Source organism: Dendrobates tinctorius, unplaced genomic scaffold (assembly GCF_039654945.1).
Source record: "Dendrobates tinctorius isolate UK_male_01 unplaced genomic scaffold, ASM3965494v1 ptg000086l, whole genome shotgun sequence".
NCBI lineage: Eukaryota > Metazoa > Chordata > Amphibia > Anura > Dendrobatidae > Dendrobates > Dendrobates tinctorius.
Window position 1 is genome coordinate 48,237,501 of NW_027361754.1, and position 14,072 is coordinate 48,251,572.

General features: G+C 43.6%; 1 protein-coding gene across 7 annotated transcripts in view; it reads right to left on the reverse strand.

The window, feature by feature from the left end:
* Window positions 1–14,072, reverse strand: part of RERE (arginine-glutamic acid dipeptide repeats) — a 403,316-nt gene that overhangs the window by 201,198 nt on the left and 188,046 nt on the right. For all 7 annotated transcript variants that reach the window (XM_073585354.1, XM_073585355.1, XM_073585356.1 and 4 more), the window contains one exon: window positions 12,744–12,814. In XM_073585354.1, coding sequence (XP_073441455.1) covers window positions 12,744–12,814 — 71 coding nt within the window. The remainder of the gene's footprint in view (window positions 1–12,743; window positions 12,815–14,072) is intronic.

The following is a 14,072-nucleotide window of genomic DNA, read 5'->3' on the forward strand; positions in this document are numbered from 1 at the left end:
ACACACACACACATAAATTAAAAAAATAAATTAAGCGTTTTCACAATGAAAACCGCTGTAGTTCCCTTTGGGTATGTGCACACGGCATCTTTAAAGACCGTAGAATGTTTCAAAGCGAAAATGTCAACGATCGTTTTCTGGAAAGTGTCTCCACTCTATACTTTGAAGTATATAGTACGAAGCTCCAAGACAAATGTTACTTCTTTTAATCACTTCAAAGTTTCCAAACCCTGAGCCACCATTCACATGCACACTCTGTTATGGCAAAAGTAGGCAGAGGGAAAAAGGGTGCAGAAAGACAGATTAGTTTCCTATCCCTTATCACTCCTAAGAACATAAGGATAGGCATGTTGACATAAAACATGTCCACCTACATCCCAGCTATCTGATGTGTATAAGCCACTGTAGCATCTTGCTTGGTGCATTGGCTAACTGACTCCTAGATTTTGGCCAGCCCTGACACAGATCAATAGGTAAATCAACACCAGGATTACAATAAAATCCTATAATGGCCCTCTCATGGCTGTTTTGCATATTAATATAGAGCCATTTAAATGATCAAGTAATGTCTCCCTTATGTGATTTGGTAAAAAAATCAATAGAAGTTCCCTTCTATAGTACAGTACCATCTGTGATTTATTAGCCTCCTACAGATTCCCTTTCAAAACACATTTAAGAGATCATTTGTAAGCGGACTTGCAGCGGTTGTTGCAAGACATTTACATTTCTAAGCAGGAGAAGTCAGTGCCACAAAGTTAATCACACTAATTAATTCTGGATAGACGGCACAAGACATGATGCAGAAAGGGCTCGTCTCCTCACAGCAAAACAGCAGCGCTCTGGAGACTCTGGTACAGGGACCGGCAGCCATCAATAATGGAGAGAAATCACATTATCCATGACAGGCGAGACTGAGCGCGACCGGCGATGGTATCAGAGTGTGACGCCATTTGTAAAGAAAGCCATGTTGTACATTTCATATTGCTAGTGGTTCTACCATACAGTTATAGGTCATTGGTGGCTTTTAGGGTAAAGCTGGTAATGTGCCACCATCTAAGTCAGCTCGGCCATACACTCAATCATGTAAATGGATAAATGATATATTCTACCTAGAGTTTAGCAAAAACATCCCAGTCCAATGACTATATTGATAGTCCATGGCCGCTGGATGACAGCCCTGTGAGGCACTTTTATCATGCTGCAACTATGAAGTCGCTCCTGGCCTGATAATCAGAAGAGGCACCGCTTATGCCCGCAGGTGGGATACGGCTCTGGTCCCGTTGCCACGTTGATAGTCAGTCCTGCAAATTTTTTCAGACCAACTATAATTCCATCATATGTACAAGGTTTCAGCAAGGCCATACACACTTTAATGGAGCTAAGCTGCAGTACTAGCCACAAACTACAGACAGAAGTGGCGTTGTTCGGAAAATTAATTTTTCCAAAATGGATGGGTTATTTGATTTAAAGGGTTGTCTTTAATAGTAAGGAAATAGTAAAGAATGGTAAATTTACTTGACCTATGGAGGTTATAGGCCTCATCATCCATGTTTGCATGAGGATACTACCATGTATTTGCTGGCAAGGACATACAAACCAGCAGAGACAATGGAAATAATGAGGCATATAAACCAGCAGAGACCATGGAAATAATGAGGCATATAAACCAGCAGAGACCACCAAAATGGTTCAGCATATAAACCTGCAGAGACCACCGGAATGGTGCGACATATGAAGCAGCAGAGACCACTGGAATGGCGCGGCATACAAACAAGCAGACCACCGGAATGGCGCGGCATACAAACCAACAGAGACCACCAGAATTGTGCAGCATACAAACCAACAGAGACCACCGGAATGGTGCGGCATATGAACCAGCAGAGTCCACTGGAATGGTGCAGCATATGAACTAGCAGAGAACACCAGAATGATGCGGCATATGAACTAGCAGAGAACACCAGAATGATGCTGCATATAAATCAGCAGAGCACCACCGGAATGGTGCAGCATGTAAACAAGCAGAGCGCATAGGAATGGCGTGGCATATAAACCAGTAGAGCCCACGGGTAAGGAACCACTGGACACCATGGTCTCTTTCCTGCTGAGGGTTTACATTAAAATAGCTAAAAAAGGTTTTTCCAGACTTGTCCAGAGAAGAGCCACTGACTTAAAGCATTTGTACCAAGTTTAATACCCCATTCCCTAATCACCCAAACTAATTTCTCCTTGGCTCAGAAGCCTAATTACAGGTTTCACACCTACAGTCCTGCTCATTGTTACTGGCACCCATGAAGTGTAAGTACATAATGTGGGTTATCTTGTGAAAATAAATGAATAAAGAGAAAACTATTTTTGTATAGAGGACTCGTGTGAAATGCAGAGACCAAATGATAAACAATAGATTAAAACAAAAAAAAAAAAACAACGGGAAGGAAAAATAGAAAAACCCATAGCTTGCTGCGACACTGGCATAGACACCCGTTGCATTAAATTAGTGTGGAAACACATTTTGGCTCATCTGTGGTAAATCTAATATATAAAGCTCAATGTGTGTGTGTATGTATGCATTTATGTATGTATGTCCGGGATTGGCATCCGCACCGTCGCAGCTACAGCCACAAAATTTGGCACAGTCACACGTCTGGACCCCGAGAGCGTCCTAGGCTATGTTGTGAGGCGAAATTTTAACCCTGCGCGTTCCAATTCACCAAACAATTCTGCCCCCATCTACATAATGGGGAAAAAGTGTGTGTGTATCAAGCCCCGCCCCTCATGATGTCATAATGGTTGCCATGGCGATGCTGAGGTCATCATATGTTGCAAGCCCCGCCGCTCATCATGATGTCATAATGGTTGACTATGGGATGGAGGATGTGTGATGGGTATATGGGCACTGGACTATGGGATGGAGGATATGTATGACGGAGGATATGTATGATGGGACTATGGGATGGAGGATGTGTGATGGGTATATGGGCACTGGACTATGGGATGGCGGATATGACGGGTATATGGGCACGGGACTATGGGATGGCGGATATGTATGATGGGTATATGGGCATGGGACTATGAGATGAAGGATGTGTGATGGGTATATGGGCATGGGACTATGGGATGGAGGATATGTATGATGGGTATATGGGCACAGGCCTATGGGATCGTGCATATGTATGATGGGTATATGGGCACGGGACTATGGGATGGATAATTATAATTTGCTATAACTAACCACAGTCAGTTACTATGCCCGGGCAGCGCCAGGCTCTTCAACTAGTTACAATAAAGAATCACCTGTGATAGTCAGTGCTCATGTGACAAATTAGCCAATGAACAATGATTTCAGTATTTTAAAAAGCCACATGGTAGGCCCAGTTCCTTTCTCACAATGGTGAAGACTAAGGAACTGTCTGTGGACATCAGAACTGCTATTACCAAACACAAGACTTCCAAAGGGTATAAGGCCATCTACAAAGACCTTGGTATCCCAGTTTCAACAGTGTGCAATGTTATCAAGAAGTTTTCCAAGCATGGAACCATCAAGATCTTCCCTGGACATGGGGGAAAGAAGAAAATTGACAAGAGATGTCTTTGAAGGTTGCTGTGAATGGTGGAAAAAAATAACATGTCAAACATCCAAAGACCAGAAGGAAAACCTAGAACAGTCTGAGGTCATAGTTTCAACAAGTACCACACTAAGCCAAGCAGAGCTTTATGGGCAAAGGCCAAGGAAGAAACCATTGTTGAAGAAAACACATTAAAAGGAAGGACTTTTCCAAAGAGTACCTTGACAAACCACAATTCTTCTTGGAAAATTTTCTGTGGACAGATGAAAAAAAAAATAAAGCTTTTTGGCAATGCAAAGCAACAATTTGCTTACAGACGGTGTAATGACGCTTATAAAGAAAAGAGCACCCTACCGACAGTTAAGCATGGTGGAAGTTACATAATGCTGTGGGGTTGCTTTGCTTCATCTGGTACTGTAGGCCTTGACCGTATCACAGGAATCATGAAATCAGAGAATAATCAAGAGATTTTAGAGCGAAATGTCCTACCCAGTGTAAGAAACCTTGGTTTGAGTAAAAAATCATGGGTCCTCTCCAGCAAGACAATGTCCCAAAGCACACATTCAAATGTACAAGATAAGATAAGATAATCCTTTAATCGTCCCACCATGGGGAAATTCAGAGCATTACAGCAGCAAGGCAGGAACAAGTATAGATACAGATGCATAAAGGCATTACATTGACAGTAGGTAGGTACATATACGAAGAAAAAAAAAAAAATGTAACCGGACTGTCACAACTTTGGATCTATCAGTTCTCTGTTTGGGTCGTTCTCCGTTTTGGACAGTGCTGGTTATACAGCCTAACTGCAGCAGGAAGGAAGGACTTTCGATAGCGCTCCCTCTCACATTTAGGATGAAGTAGCCGGTCACTGACAGTACTGCACATCTTTGTCACAGTCTCATGCATGGGATGGGAATCATTCTGCACCATGTAGCTCACCTTGGCCAGTATCCTCCTGTCACCTACTTCCTGAACTGGGTCAAGGGGGCATCCCAGGACAGAGCTGGCCCTTCTAATCAGTTTGTCCAGCCTATTCCTGTCCCTGGTTGATATGCCACTACCCCAGCACGCCACACCAAAGAAGATGACTGATGCCACAACAGAGTTGAAGAAGGATGCAAGGAGTGCCCCTCTAACTCCGAAGGCGCTCAGCCTTCTGAGCAGATAAAGCCCGCTTTGGCCCTTCCTGTACACTGCATCCAAGTGATGGGCCCAGTCAAGCTTATTATTGAGGATCACACCAAGGTACTTATAGGTGTCGACTATCTCAATGTCATTTCCCTGAATGTTCACCACTACTGGTGGATTTTTGCCCTTGCGAAAGTCCACCACCAATTCCTTGGTCTTCCCGGAATTAATCCTAAGGTGGTTCCTATGACACCACTCCACAAAAGCTTGGTTAGTATCTCTGTACGCTCTTTCATCTCCTCCTGTGATGAGGCCTACTATTGCAGAGTCATCAGAATACTTCTGCAAGTAGCAGCTAGATGAGTTGCACCTAAAATCCGCAGTGTACAGTGTGAAGAGAAAAGGGGCAAGAACTGTACCTTGAGGTGCCCCTGTATTGCAGATCACTGTGTCTGACACACTGTCCCGAACCTTTACAAACTAAGGTCGGTTCGTGAGGTAGTAAAGGATCCAGGTGGAGAGTTGGAGGTCCACACCAACAAGGCCCAGCTTGTCTCTCAGTAGACTTGGCTGTATGGTGTTAAAAGCACTAGAGAAATCGAAGAACATTATTCTCACAGTGTTCCCAGGTTTCTCCAGGTGAGAGAGAATCCTATCTAGAAGGTGGATAATGGCATCATCCACACCAATGCTCGGCCTGTAGGCAAACTGGAGAGGGTCCATATCCGAGCTCACTAGAGGACGGAGACGTGTGAGAACCAATCTCTCTAATACCTTCATCAGGTGTGATGTCAATGCTACAGGTCTATAGTCATTAAGGTCTTTCGGATAAGGTTTCTTCGGAACTGGTACCACACACGATAATTTCCACAGTTGTGGTACTATACCCATTCTCAGGCTCATACTGTAATGATCTCACTCAGCTGGTGCCCGCAGGTTTTTGATTAGCCTTGCACTGATGCCGTCAGGACCTGCAGCCTTCAAAACTTTGATCTTATTCAGTTCTTTTGCAACCTGGGTACTTGTGAAGAACAGACCCTGGCTCAGTTGACAAGTTGCAGCAGGGGGTGAGGTTATTGTAGCAGAGAGGTGTGAATGGTATGCAGGGGCAGGAGCAGCCAGTGTGTGATGGGGAATGGTTGGGGAAAAAAAAAATGTTTGGGGAAAAAACAAAAAAAAAAAAAAAAAGGATTGTTTTAAAAGGGCCAACAATGAGTCCAGACCTCAATCCCATTAAAAATCTTTGAGGTGAGCTGAAATCTGCTATTGGGAGAAAAAAAACCTTGAAAAACTTCAAGAACTTGAACAAACTGCAAAGAAAGAGTGGGAGAAAATACCAGCTGAGAAACGTTTGGAGGCTGTCATCAAAGCTTTGAAATTGCAACATGTACCGTATTTTCCGGATTATAAGACGCACTTTCCCCCAAAAAAATTTGGGGGGGAAATGGGGTTGTGTCTTCTAATATGTACAGTGGGGAAAAAAAGTATTTAGTCAGTCAGCAATAGTGCAAGTTCCACCACTTAAAAAGATGAGAGGCGTCTGTAATTTACATCATAGGTAGACCTCAACTATGGGAGGCAAACTGAGAAAAAAAAATCCAGAAAATCACATTGTCTGTTTTTTTTTCATTTTATTTGCATATTATGGTGGAAAATAAGTATTTGGTCAGAAACAAGCAATGAAGATTTCTGGCTCTCACAGACCTGTAACTTCTTCTTTAAGAGTCTCCTCTTTCCTCCACTCATTACCTGTAGTAATGGCACCTGTTTAAACTTGTTATCAGTATAAAAAGACACCTTTGCACACCCTCAAACAGTCTGACTCCAAACTCCACTATGGTGAAGACCAAAGAGCTGTCAAAGGACACCAGAAACAAAATTGTAGCCCTGCACCAGGCTGGGAAGACTGAATCTGCAATAGCCAACCAGCTTGGAGTGAAGAAATCAACTGTGGGAGCAATAATTAGAAAATGGAAGACATACAAGACCACTGATAATCTCCCTCGATCTGGTGCTCCACGCAAAATCCCACTCCGTGGGGTCAGAATGATCACAAGAACGGTGAGCAAAAGTCCCAGAACCACGCGGGGGGACCTAGTGAATGAACTGCAGAGAGCTGGGACCAATGTAACAAGGCTTACCATAAGTAACACACTACGCCACCATAGACTCAGATCCTGCAGTGCCAGACGTGTCCCACTGCTTAAGCCTGTACATGTCCGGGCCCGTCTGAAGTTTGCTAGAGAGCATTTGGATGATCCAGAGGAGTTTTGGGAGAATGTCCTATGGTCTGATGAAACCAAACTGGAACTGTTTGGTAGAAACACAACTTGTCATGTTTGGAAGAAAAAGAATACTGAGTTGCATCCATCAAACACCATACCTACTGTAAAGCATGGTGGTGGAAACATCATGCTTTGGGGCTGTTTCTCTGCAAAGGGGCCAGGACGACTGATCCGGGTACATGAAAGAATGAATGGGGCCATGTATCGTGAGATTTTGAGTGCAAACCTCCTTCCATCAGCAAGGGCATTGAAGATGAAACATGGCTGGGTCTTTCAACATGACAATGATCCAAAGCACACTGCCAGGGCAACGAAGGAGTGGCTTCGTAAGAAGCATTTCAAGGTCCTGGAGTGGCCTAGCCAGTCTCCAGATCTCAACCCTATAGAAAACCTTTGGAGGGAGTTGAAAGTCCGTGTTGCCAAGCGAAAAGCCAAAAACATCACTGCTCTAGAGGAGATCTGCATGGAGGAATGGGCCAACATACCAACAACAGTGTGTGGCAACCTTGTGAAGACTTACAGAAAACGTTTGACCTCTGTCATTGCCAACAAAGGATATATCACAAAGTATTGAGATGAAATTTTGTTTCTGACCAAATACTTATTTTCCACCATAATATGCAAATAAAATGAAAAAAAACAGACAATGTGATTTTCTGGATTTTTTTTTCTCAGTTTGTCTCCCATAGTTGAGGTCTACCTATGATGTAAATTACAGATGCCTCTCATCTTTTTAAGTGGTGGAACTTGCACTATTGCTGACTGACTAAATACTTTTTTTCCCCACTGTATATACCTTACCGATACCATTGCTGCAGGCTGAGAAAAGGGAGTGTCCGGCGGTGCTGCTCGGTGATGCTGCGGAGGTCTCCAGTGCTGCTGGGGCTCTGTAAACATTCTGTGAAAGGCCAGAGCCCCAGCAGTTCCATGTTTTTTTGTGTGGTGGACTCCGGTAAAAAAGGCCTCCAAGGGCGGCGCACGCGCAGATGGAGATCTCGGCACCAAGATCTCGGGAGATGAGATTTCAGCGCTGAGATCTCATCTCCCGAAATATTGGTGCCAAAATCTCCATCTGTGCATGCGCCACCCCCCGGCGGCCATAATGCCAGAGTCCACAGCACAGCAAACAATGGAACTGCTGGGACTCTGGCATTTCACAAAATGCCGGCAGAGCCCCGGCAGCACTGGGGGCACCCACAGCACCCCACCGGGCAGCAGCGCTGGACACCCCCATAGCACCGCCAGGCATTTGCAGCACTGGAGACACCGGCAGCAGCACCAGACATCCGCAGCAGCACCAGACGGCCACAGCGGTGCACCGCACATCAGAACTCCCCCTCATCCCAGCCTGGAGCATCACCCCACTCATGCCTCCTCCAGCAGTGACCCTGGGACCCCGCTTCACTGCAGCCACCACCCCAGTAAGAAATAAGACGCATGGATTATAAGAATCACCACCATTTTATTTTTTTTTTTAAATTCCTATTTTTCTCCTCAAAATTTGGAGTGTGTTTTATAATCCGGAGCGTCTTATAATCTGAAAAATAAGTTGAAAAACAATGTTTTATTTTTGTATTACTTTGGAACACTAGTTAAAAAATCCTGAGGATATAACTATGGTACATTTCCCTTTATTCCTGAAGATATTGTACTGTCTGTGAAAAAAATTAATGCGTACCAAGAATGGAGACCAACACTGTATAAAGGGAGCACAAGCATCATACAAATGTACAACACAGTATTGAAAAGAGCTTAAAATGCCCAAAACATCAAATATAATCATTACAAAATGCTGCGGGGGAAAAGGGAGCTGTTGTGTTATAATCCACCTTGTACATGATAATGGCACAAATGTGACTCACGTGATTTGTGGAAAACTGAGATTATTACGTTATCATAAATGATTAAAATGGAATAGAATATAATTCACTTCCTAATGCTCCATTGTTACCAAAGGGAAAGAAAAGAATAAATATTACCATAAGAAAACATTAGGTTCCATACAAACACAATGCGCGGTGACAGAAATGTCTTTACTAGATATAACCTGTAAAATAACGGCATTTTTATGGCTCCTGTGTGCGTCACGTTCTCAGTAAGAGCTCAAACCACATGCTCGTAATCATATGAGGGAAGGAGCTTGCACGTGCTAGATAAACTCTGTGCTAATGAGAAAAAACACGCCAATAATAAACCACTAAGTACTAGTGTGAGAAGACGCAGCCTTAGAGGACGCTGCAGGTTGTGGGCCCCTTATGGGAAGTTCCGTCTTTTATGGAGGAGCAGATCTGAGAACGGGAAGAGAAGCATCATTATGACCCAGATTCAAAGGCTGGCTGGAGCATGGAAGGCACAAGGCAAATTAACAGCTCGCGGTAGTCGGCTGTCTCTGGTGGTGCTGCATCAGTGCACAGCACACGCTCCGGAGGAAGTTTTGGGAGCAGATGGTGACATCACTTCAGCTTACGCAGTGTATAAGCAGCTGCTTCCAGCACATCAACTATGCACAAGACGAGCGTCTGATACACAGTCATTAACCCAAATACAGGGAGCGAAGCAACAAAGGGAAAAGGCTCCACCGTCCTAATGTGCCTGTAAGCGACTCCATGATGATGGGCTATTACTGGGGGACATCACAATAAGGGACCGGGCTATGCTGGAACGCAACGGCTGGTAATGGCCATCAGCATATCGCAGAAATGAACACAAATTAAAAAAATATTAAAAAACATCAAGCCGTACTACTCGGCTAAAACGACCTAAAAACTAGTGCTAGAATTAGGTCTAGACTACATCAGCCATCTTGCACGTATTTGACCAGATGAAATGAAAAAGGAACAGTCTCACTAAGGCTGGGGTTACACGGTGACCACAAAGATTCGTGCAACTTGCTAACATGTCAATATTTTACAGCAGTAAAAAAAAAAAAAGCCAAACTGCAGACAAGACGCATGCAGATCGGTCACTTGTGACTTGCATTGAAGTCTCTGGCGAGTGAGCAGTGTGAGACTTGTGACCGGCAACGGAAGTTGCAATGTGACACTGCAATCAACGTTGCGGCACACGTGTAACCCATTGCATCTGAGGCGTACGTTGATGTAGACACTAGATATTTTTCCAGTCGTATACAGCAAAGTGCGTCCAATCTACTAGGAGGCAAAGAAAGTGCCCTTATGGTCTTTATAGGTGTGGTATGTATCATCACTTTTTTTTAAGCTGCATAGGAAGAGCACAACAGACTGCGCTTTTCTAAAGAGAGGGCAACATCAGATGGTAGACTGCACACAATGCATTATTTCAGAGTTGCAGAACACGCTTCTATATGAATAAGTGGTACACGCCAAAGCTTCTGTCAGACTCCAGCTGAGAAATCTTACCAACAAAAGTCACAGTGTGTACAAACATGGCCTCCTTCCAAGGCCCAAGACATTGCTCATGACCACCCAGCGGGCCATAATCTAATGGACCCAGTCCATTCGGGAGTTTTGAGGCCTTTCACTTGAATGGCTGTCCTTTAAACCTAGATTTGGCAGCTATGACTTCCCTATGGTGACATCAGCAGCTTATTTTGGCGTCTTTTAGAAAAGGTATTGTCTTTGTGAGAGAACCCCAAGTGACCATGTATAAAGCATTGTGGTTGGCTGAACGTTGCATACAATAATGTTTTATTCTGTACATCAGAGGCGGCACAGGGCACCCCACGATCTTCCTGCAGTGCACTGGTTGGTGCCATAATTGTCATTTTACTGTAATTTGTAAAAATCATAAAGGGGGAAACTAGACCTGAAATCTTTGTCAGCTGCGCTTGCACAACGCGAATATTATATAATATTTCCAATGAAGCGAAAATGAGTTAACTCGCAACGCCCTGGCTCGATCTTTGCAGTTTTATAAAAGGACACAGGTTGCAATCAGAAATGGAGGTGTAACGTGAATGCCCAGAGCTCAGATTTTACACTTTATGAGCTTTTCTTCTGTAACATGAGAAGTGACCACTGATCAGTGGAAGAAACTACATAAAATTAATCTACCGGAGAATGAGATTCTTGAATCTCTAGATCAAAATAATAACCTTAATCAGATGATTGCATGCTGCTTCATTACCCGAGCCCACCGTCCCCACTGGGCACATGTACAAGAATTACCGCCCTACAGATGTGGAAGTGTCATAAACATGGCCAGAAACACACCTCTGCAGCCAGATCGCATAATGCCTCGACGCTGGAGGGGGGCCGCATTAGCAGGGCATTAAATCAGAGGCTCCGCACAAGCCTCCGTTCCGGTGCCGCAGACAGGTATCTGTGTGCACTGATTCATGTTGTTTTGCAGACAGCTCTAATGCGCGGTGCAAAACCAATACTGACAACAAAAGAGTCGGCCTTTATTGCCGTTAATATCCCTGAGCAATTATGGGAACTCAGCGGGAAATTCTGCCCAGAATGGAAACCTTCACATTGTAATTCACGATCTCTCCTCTGCTTCTGCAGTAACTCCCATTGTATAAGCTAATGTGTACAATAGCACAACCCAGGAAAAGGCATTATTACACAGAGCCTGAATAACGCAACAAGACCGCATCTGAAAACTAGCAACAAGAGGGGGATCCGGGTGTGCACGGCAAGCGAAAAACATGACGGAGGAGCTAGCGGAAAAAAAGCGAAGGGGTGCATGATCAAAACCCTTCACAACGCTATTCCCACTGCTTATGAAGTGTATGGACCAAACAGATGACAAAAAGCATTCATTGGCATATATCTGGGTAGATTTAAAGGCAATATATTTATTTTGAGGCCCTGAAAATCATAGCTACTTACTCTTTTAAATACAAAGACATCTGGGTGGGATTTGCTGTACTTTGTTTTAGCAAATCCAATCCAAAAAAGATACAGGTAAAAGAACACCAAATTAACCCAAGACTTTCCTGGTTCCTCCATCATGGTTTCTGTACTTTCACCTCCAGTGATGGACATGAGACTGCTGAAATCCAGCCATTGCAAGGAGTCAATAAACACACACGGGCCAGAGGACCAGACAAGCCTCTCCATGGGAGTGTCCGAACGCTGGAAAGTTGGATATAGTTTTCTCCTTTACTTTGGACCATTTTAGACAATTGCGATTTGGGTGCGCAACCCAAAGAAAAATCAAACAAAAAAAAAAAAAAAAAAAGGACAACAGTTCTGTCCTATGCAGACACACAGATTTGGATGGAGTCTTTCCTGTATCCAGATGATGTAGAATAGCTCTTATTCCTTACCCACGAAAAGTCTGTATTACTCTACCTAGGAATTACCACTGTCTACATCAAATGTGACAATGATAAAATGCCAAGTATAAGTAGACGTGTCTTGACAAATTTTCAGATGGGTGGCAGAGACTATGAAAAGCACTTCAGGTTGTATCAGCGAAATTATCTTAGCGGCTATGACGAGCCTTGTTCACAAGAACTCGGCGGCTGCATTAGCTCTGATAAAACACATGCGGCTTTTAATGACTCTTTCACAATAATTTACTGGCTTGGACGATGTCTGCCGGTGATAAAACAACTAATAGAACTAAAACATGATGGTTGCGGAGGCAAATGAAATTAGTCATGGCTGACGGACAGGGAAATATCATATGCACATTTTCTGTATTGATGACCACAGTGATGGCAAATGACCCTTCAAAATAAACAGCTCTCGCACAATCCGTCAACTTTTTTTTTTTTTTTTACAAAATGTTCGGAGTGCCACCATAAGACAAGAATAAGGAACGGTGAACTTACCAGCTTGAAATCTTGAATGCTACATATGAAGTATGGAGTGTTGGGTCTCCGGCTCTCAATGTACACGCAATCTGAAGGGAGGAAACACACGAGAACGTTACATACTATGGTGGAGATACAAATGTAAGGACGGATAACGTCCAGTAGGGTCATGATTGTTTTAAAATAAAGGGTAATAATGGGTTCCTCGAATTTACTTGCTCTACTGTTACGATTATATTTGGGTGGGTGAGTGGCAAAAAATTTTTACATTATACTCAAAAAGCTAAAGTCATCTGAAAACCAGTTATCTCTTATAAACATTTTATAGCTGCCGACTACAAAGTTCTCCTTTTTTTTTTTAAATTGCATTTCTCAAAATAATTTGCGGTCAAGGCAAAAGAGATTTCAGTATCTTACACCAATACTCATGATGTAAGCACTGGGCAAACAGAAAACCAAGATAAGTTCACAAAACAATACATGGTGCCCTTTTTCTTAAAGGGGATGTCCACCTTTTAGGGGACATTGTTTTTTCCTTGTTAAATGCATGTAATTTTGGCTAAAAATCATTCTTGCAATTGTGTTTCGTTACAAATTTGCCTCGATGGCTTTCTATAGCCTCTATGCTATACATTTATACTGCAGACTACAAAAGGAGTTAACCAAGTATCGGTCAGTAAGCCTGGCAGGGTGTTTGAAATTCTTTTATAGTCTTTTTTGAACAAGCTTTCCTCCCACACACACACACATCGGGGCGATTTAGTAAAGAAACTTGGGTTAAGCTGTATAGGTTCTAGTAGAATAGTAAAAAGGATAAGCATTTTTTTTTTGTGATCTGTCAATCAATATCAGCGGGCTTGGCCGACAATGTGCATTTGGCCTCCAGACTGACCAGGCAGATTATGTTGGGTAACAGGAAGATATGCATGGTAAGATTTCCAACAGCCGATCCTTTGATTCTTCAGTAGATAAGCCGCTGTCAGAGGCACTGGCTCTCAAAAGAACACAAAATTGCTGGTATGTATGGTATGTATGAGGAAAGTTGGAGGAGATTGTGGCTGGCCTAGAGGTGCATTAGGGGAGCCCAGACTTACTCTAAGGCTATGTGCACACGCTGCGGTTTTGGCTGCGGTTCCGCTGCGGTTTTGTCCCTGCGGAACCGCAGCAGTTCCGCAGACATGGTACAGTACCATGTAACACTATGGGTTTTCAAAACCGCTGTGCTCACGCTGCGGTTTTTTTCTGCAGCATGTCACTTGTTTCTGCGGATTCCACTGCGGTTTCACACCTTTAACATAGTAGAGGTGTGAAACCGCAGGGCAAAACCGCAGCAAAACTACCTGCGGT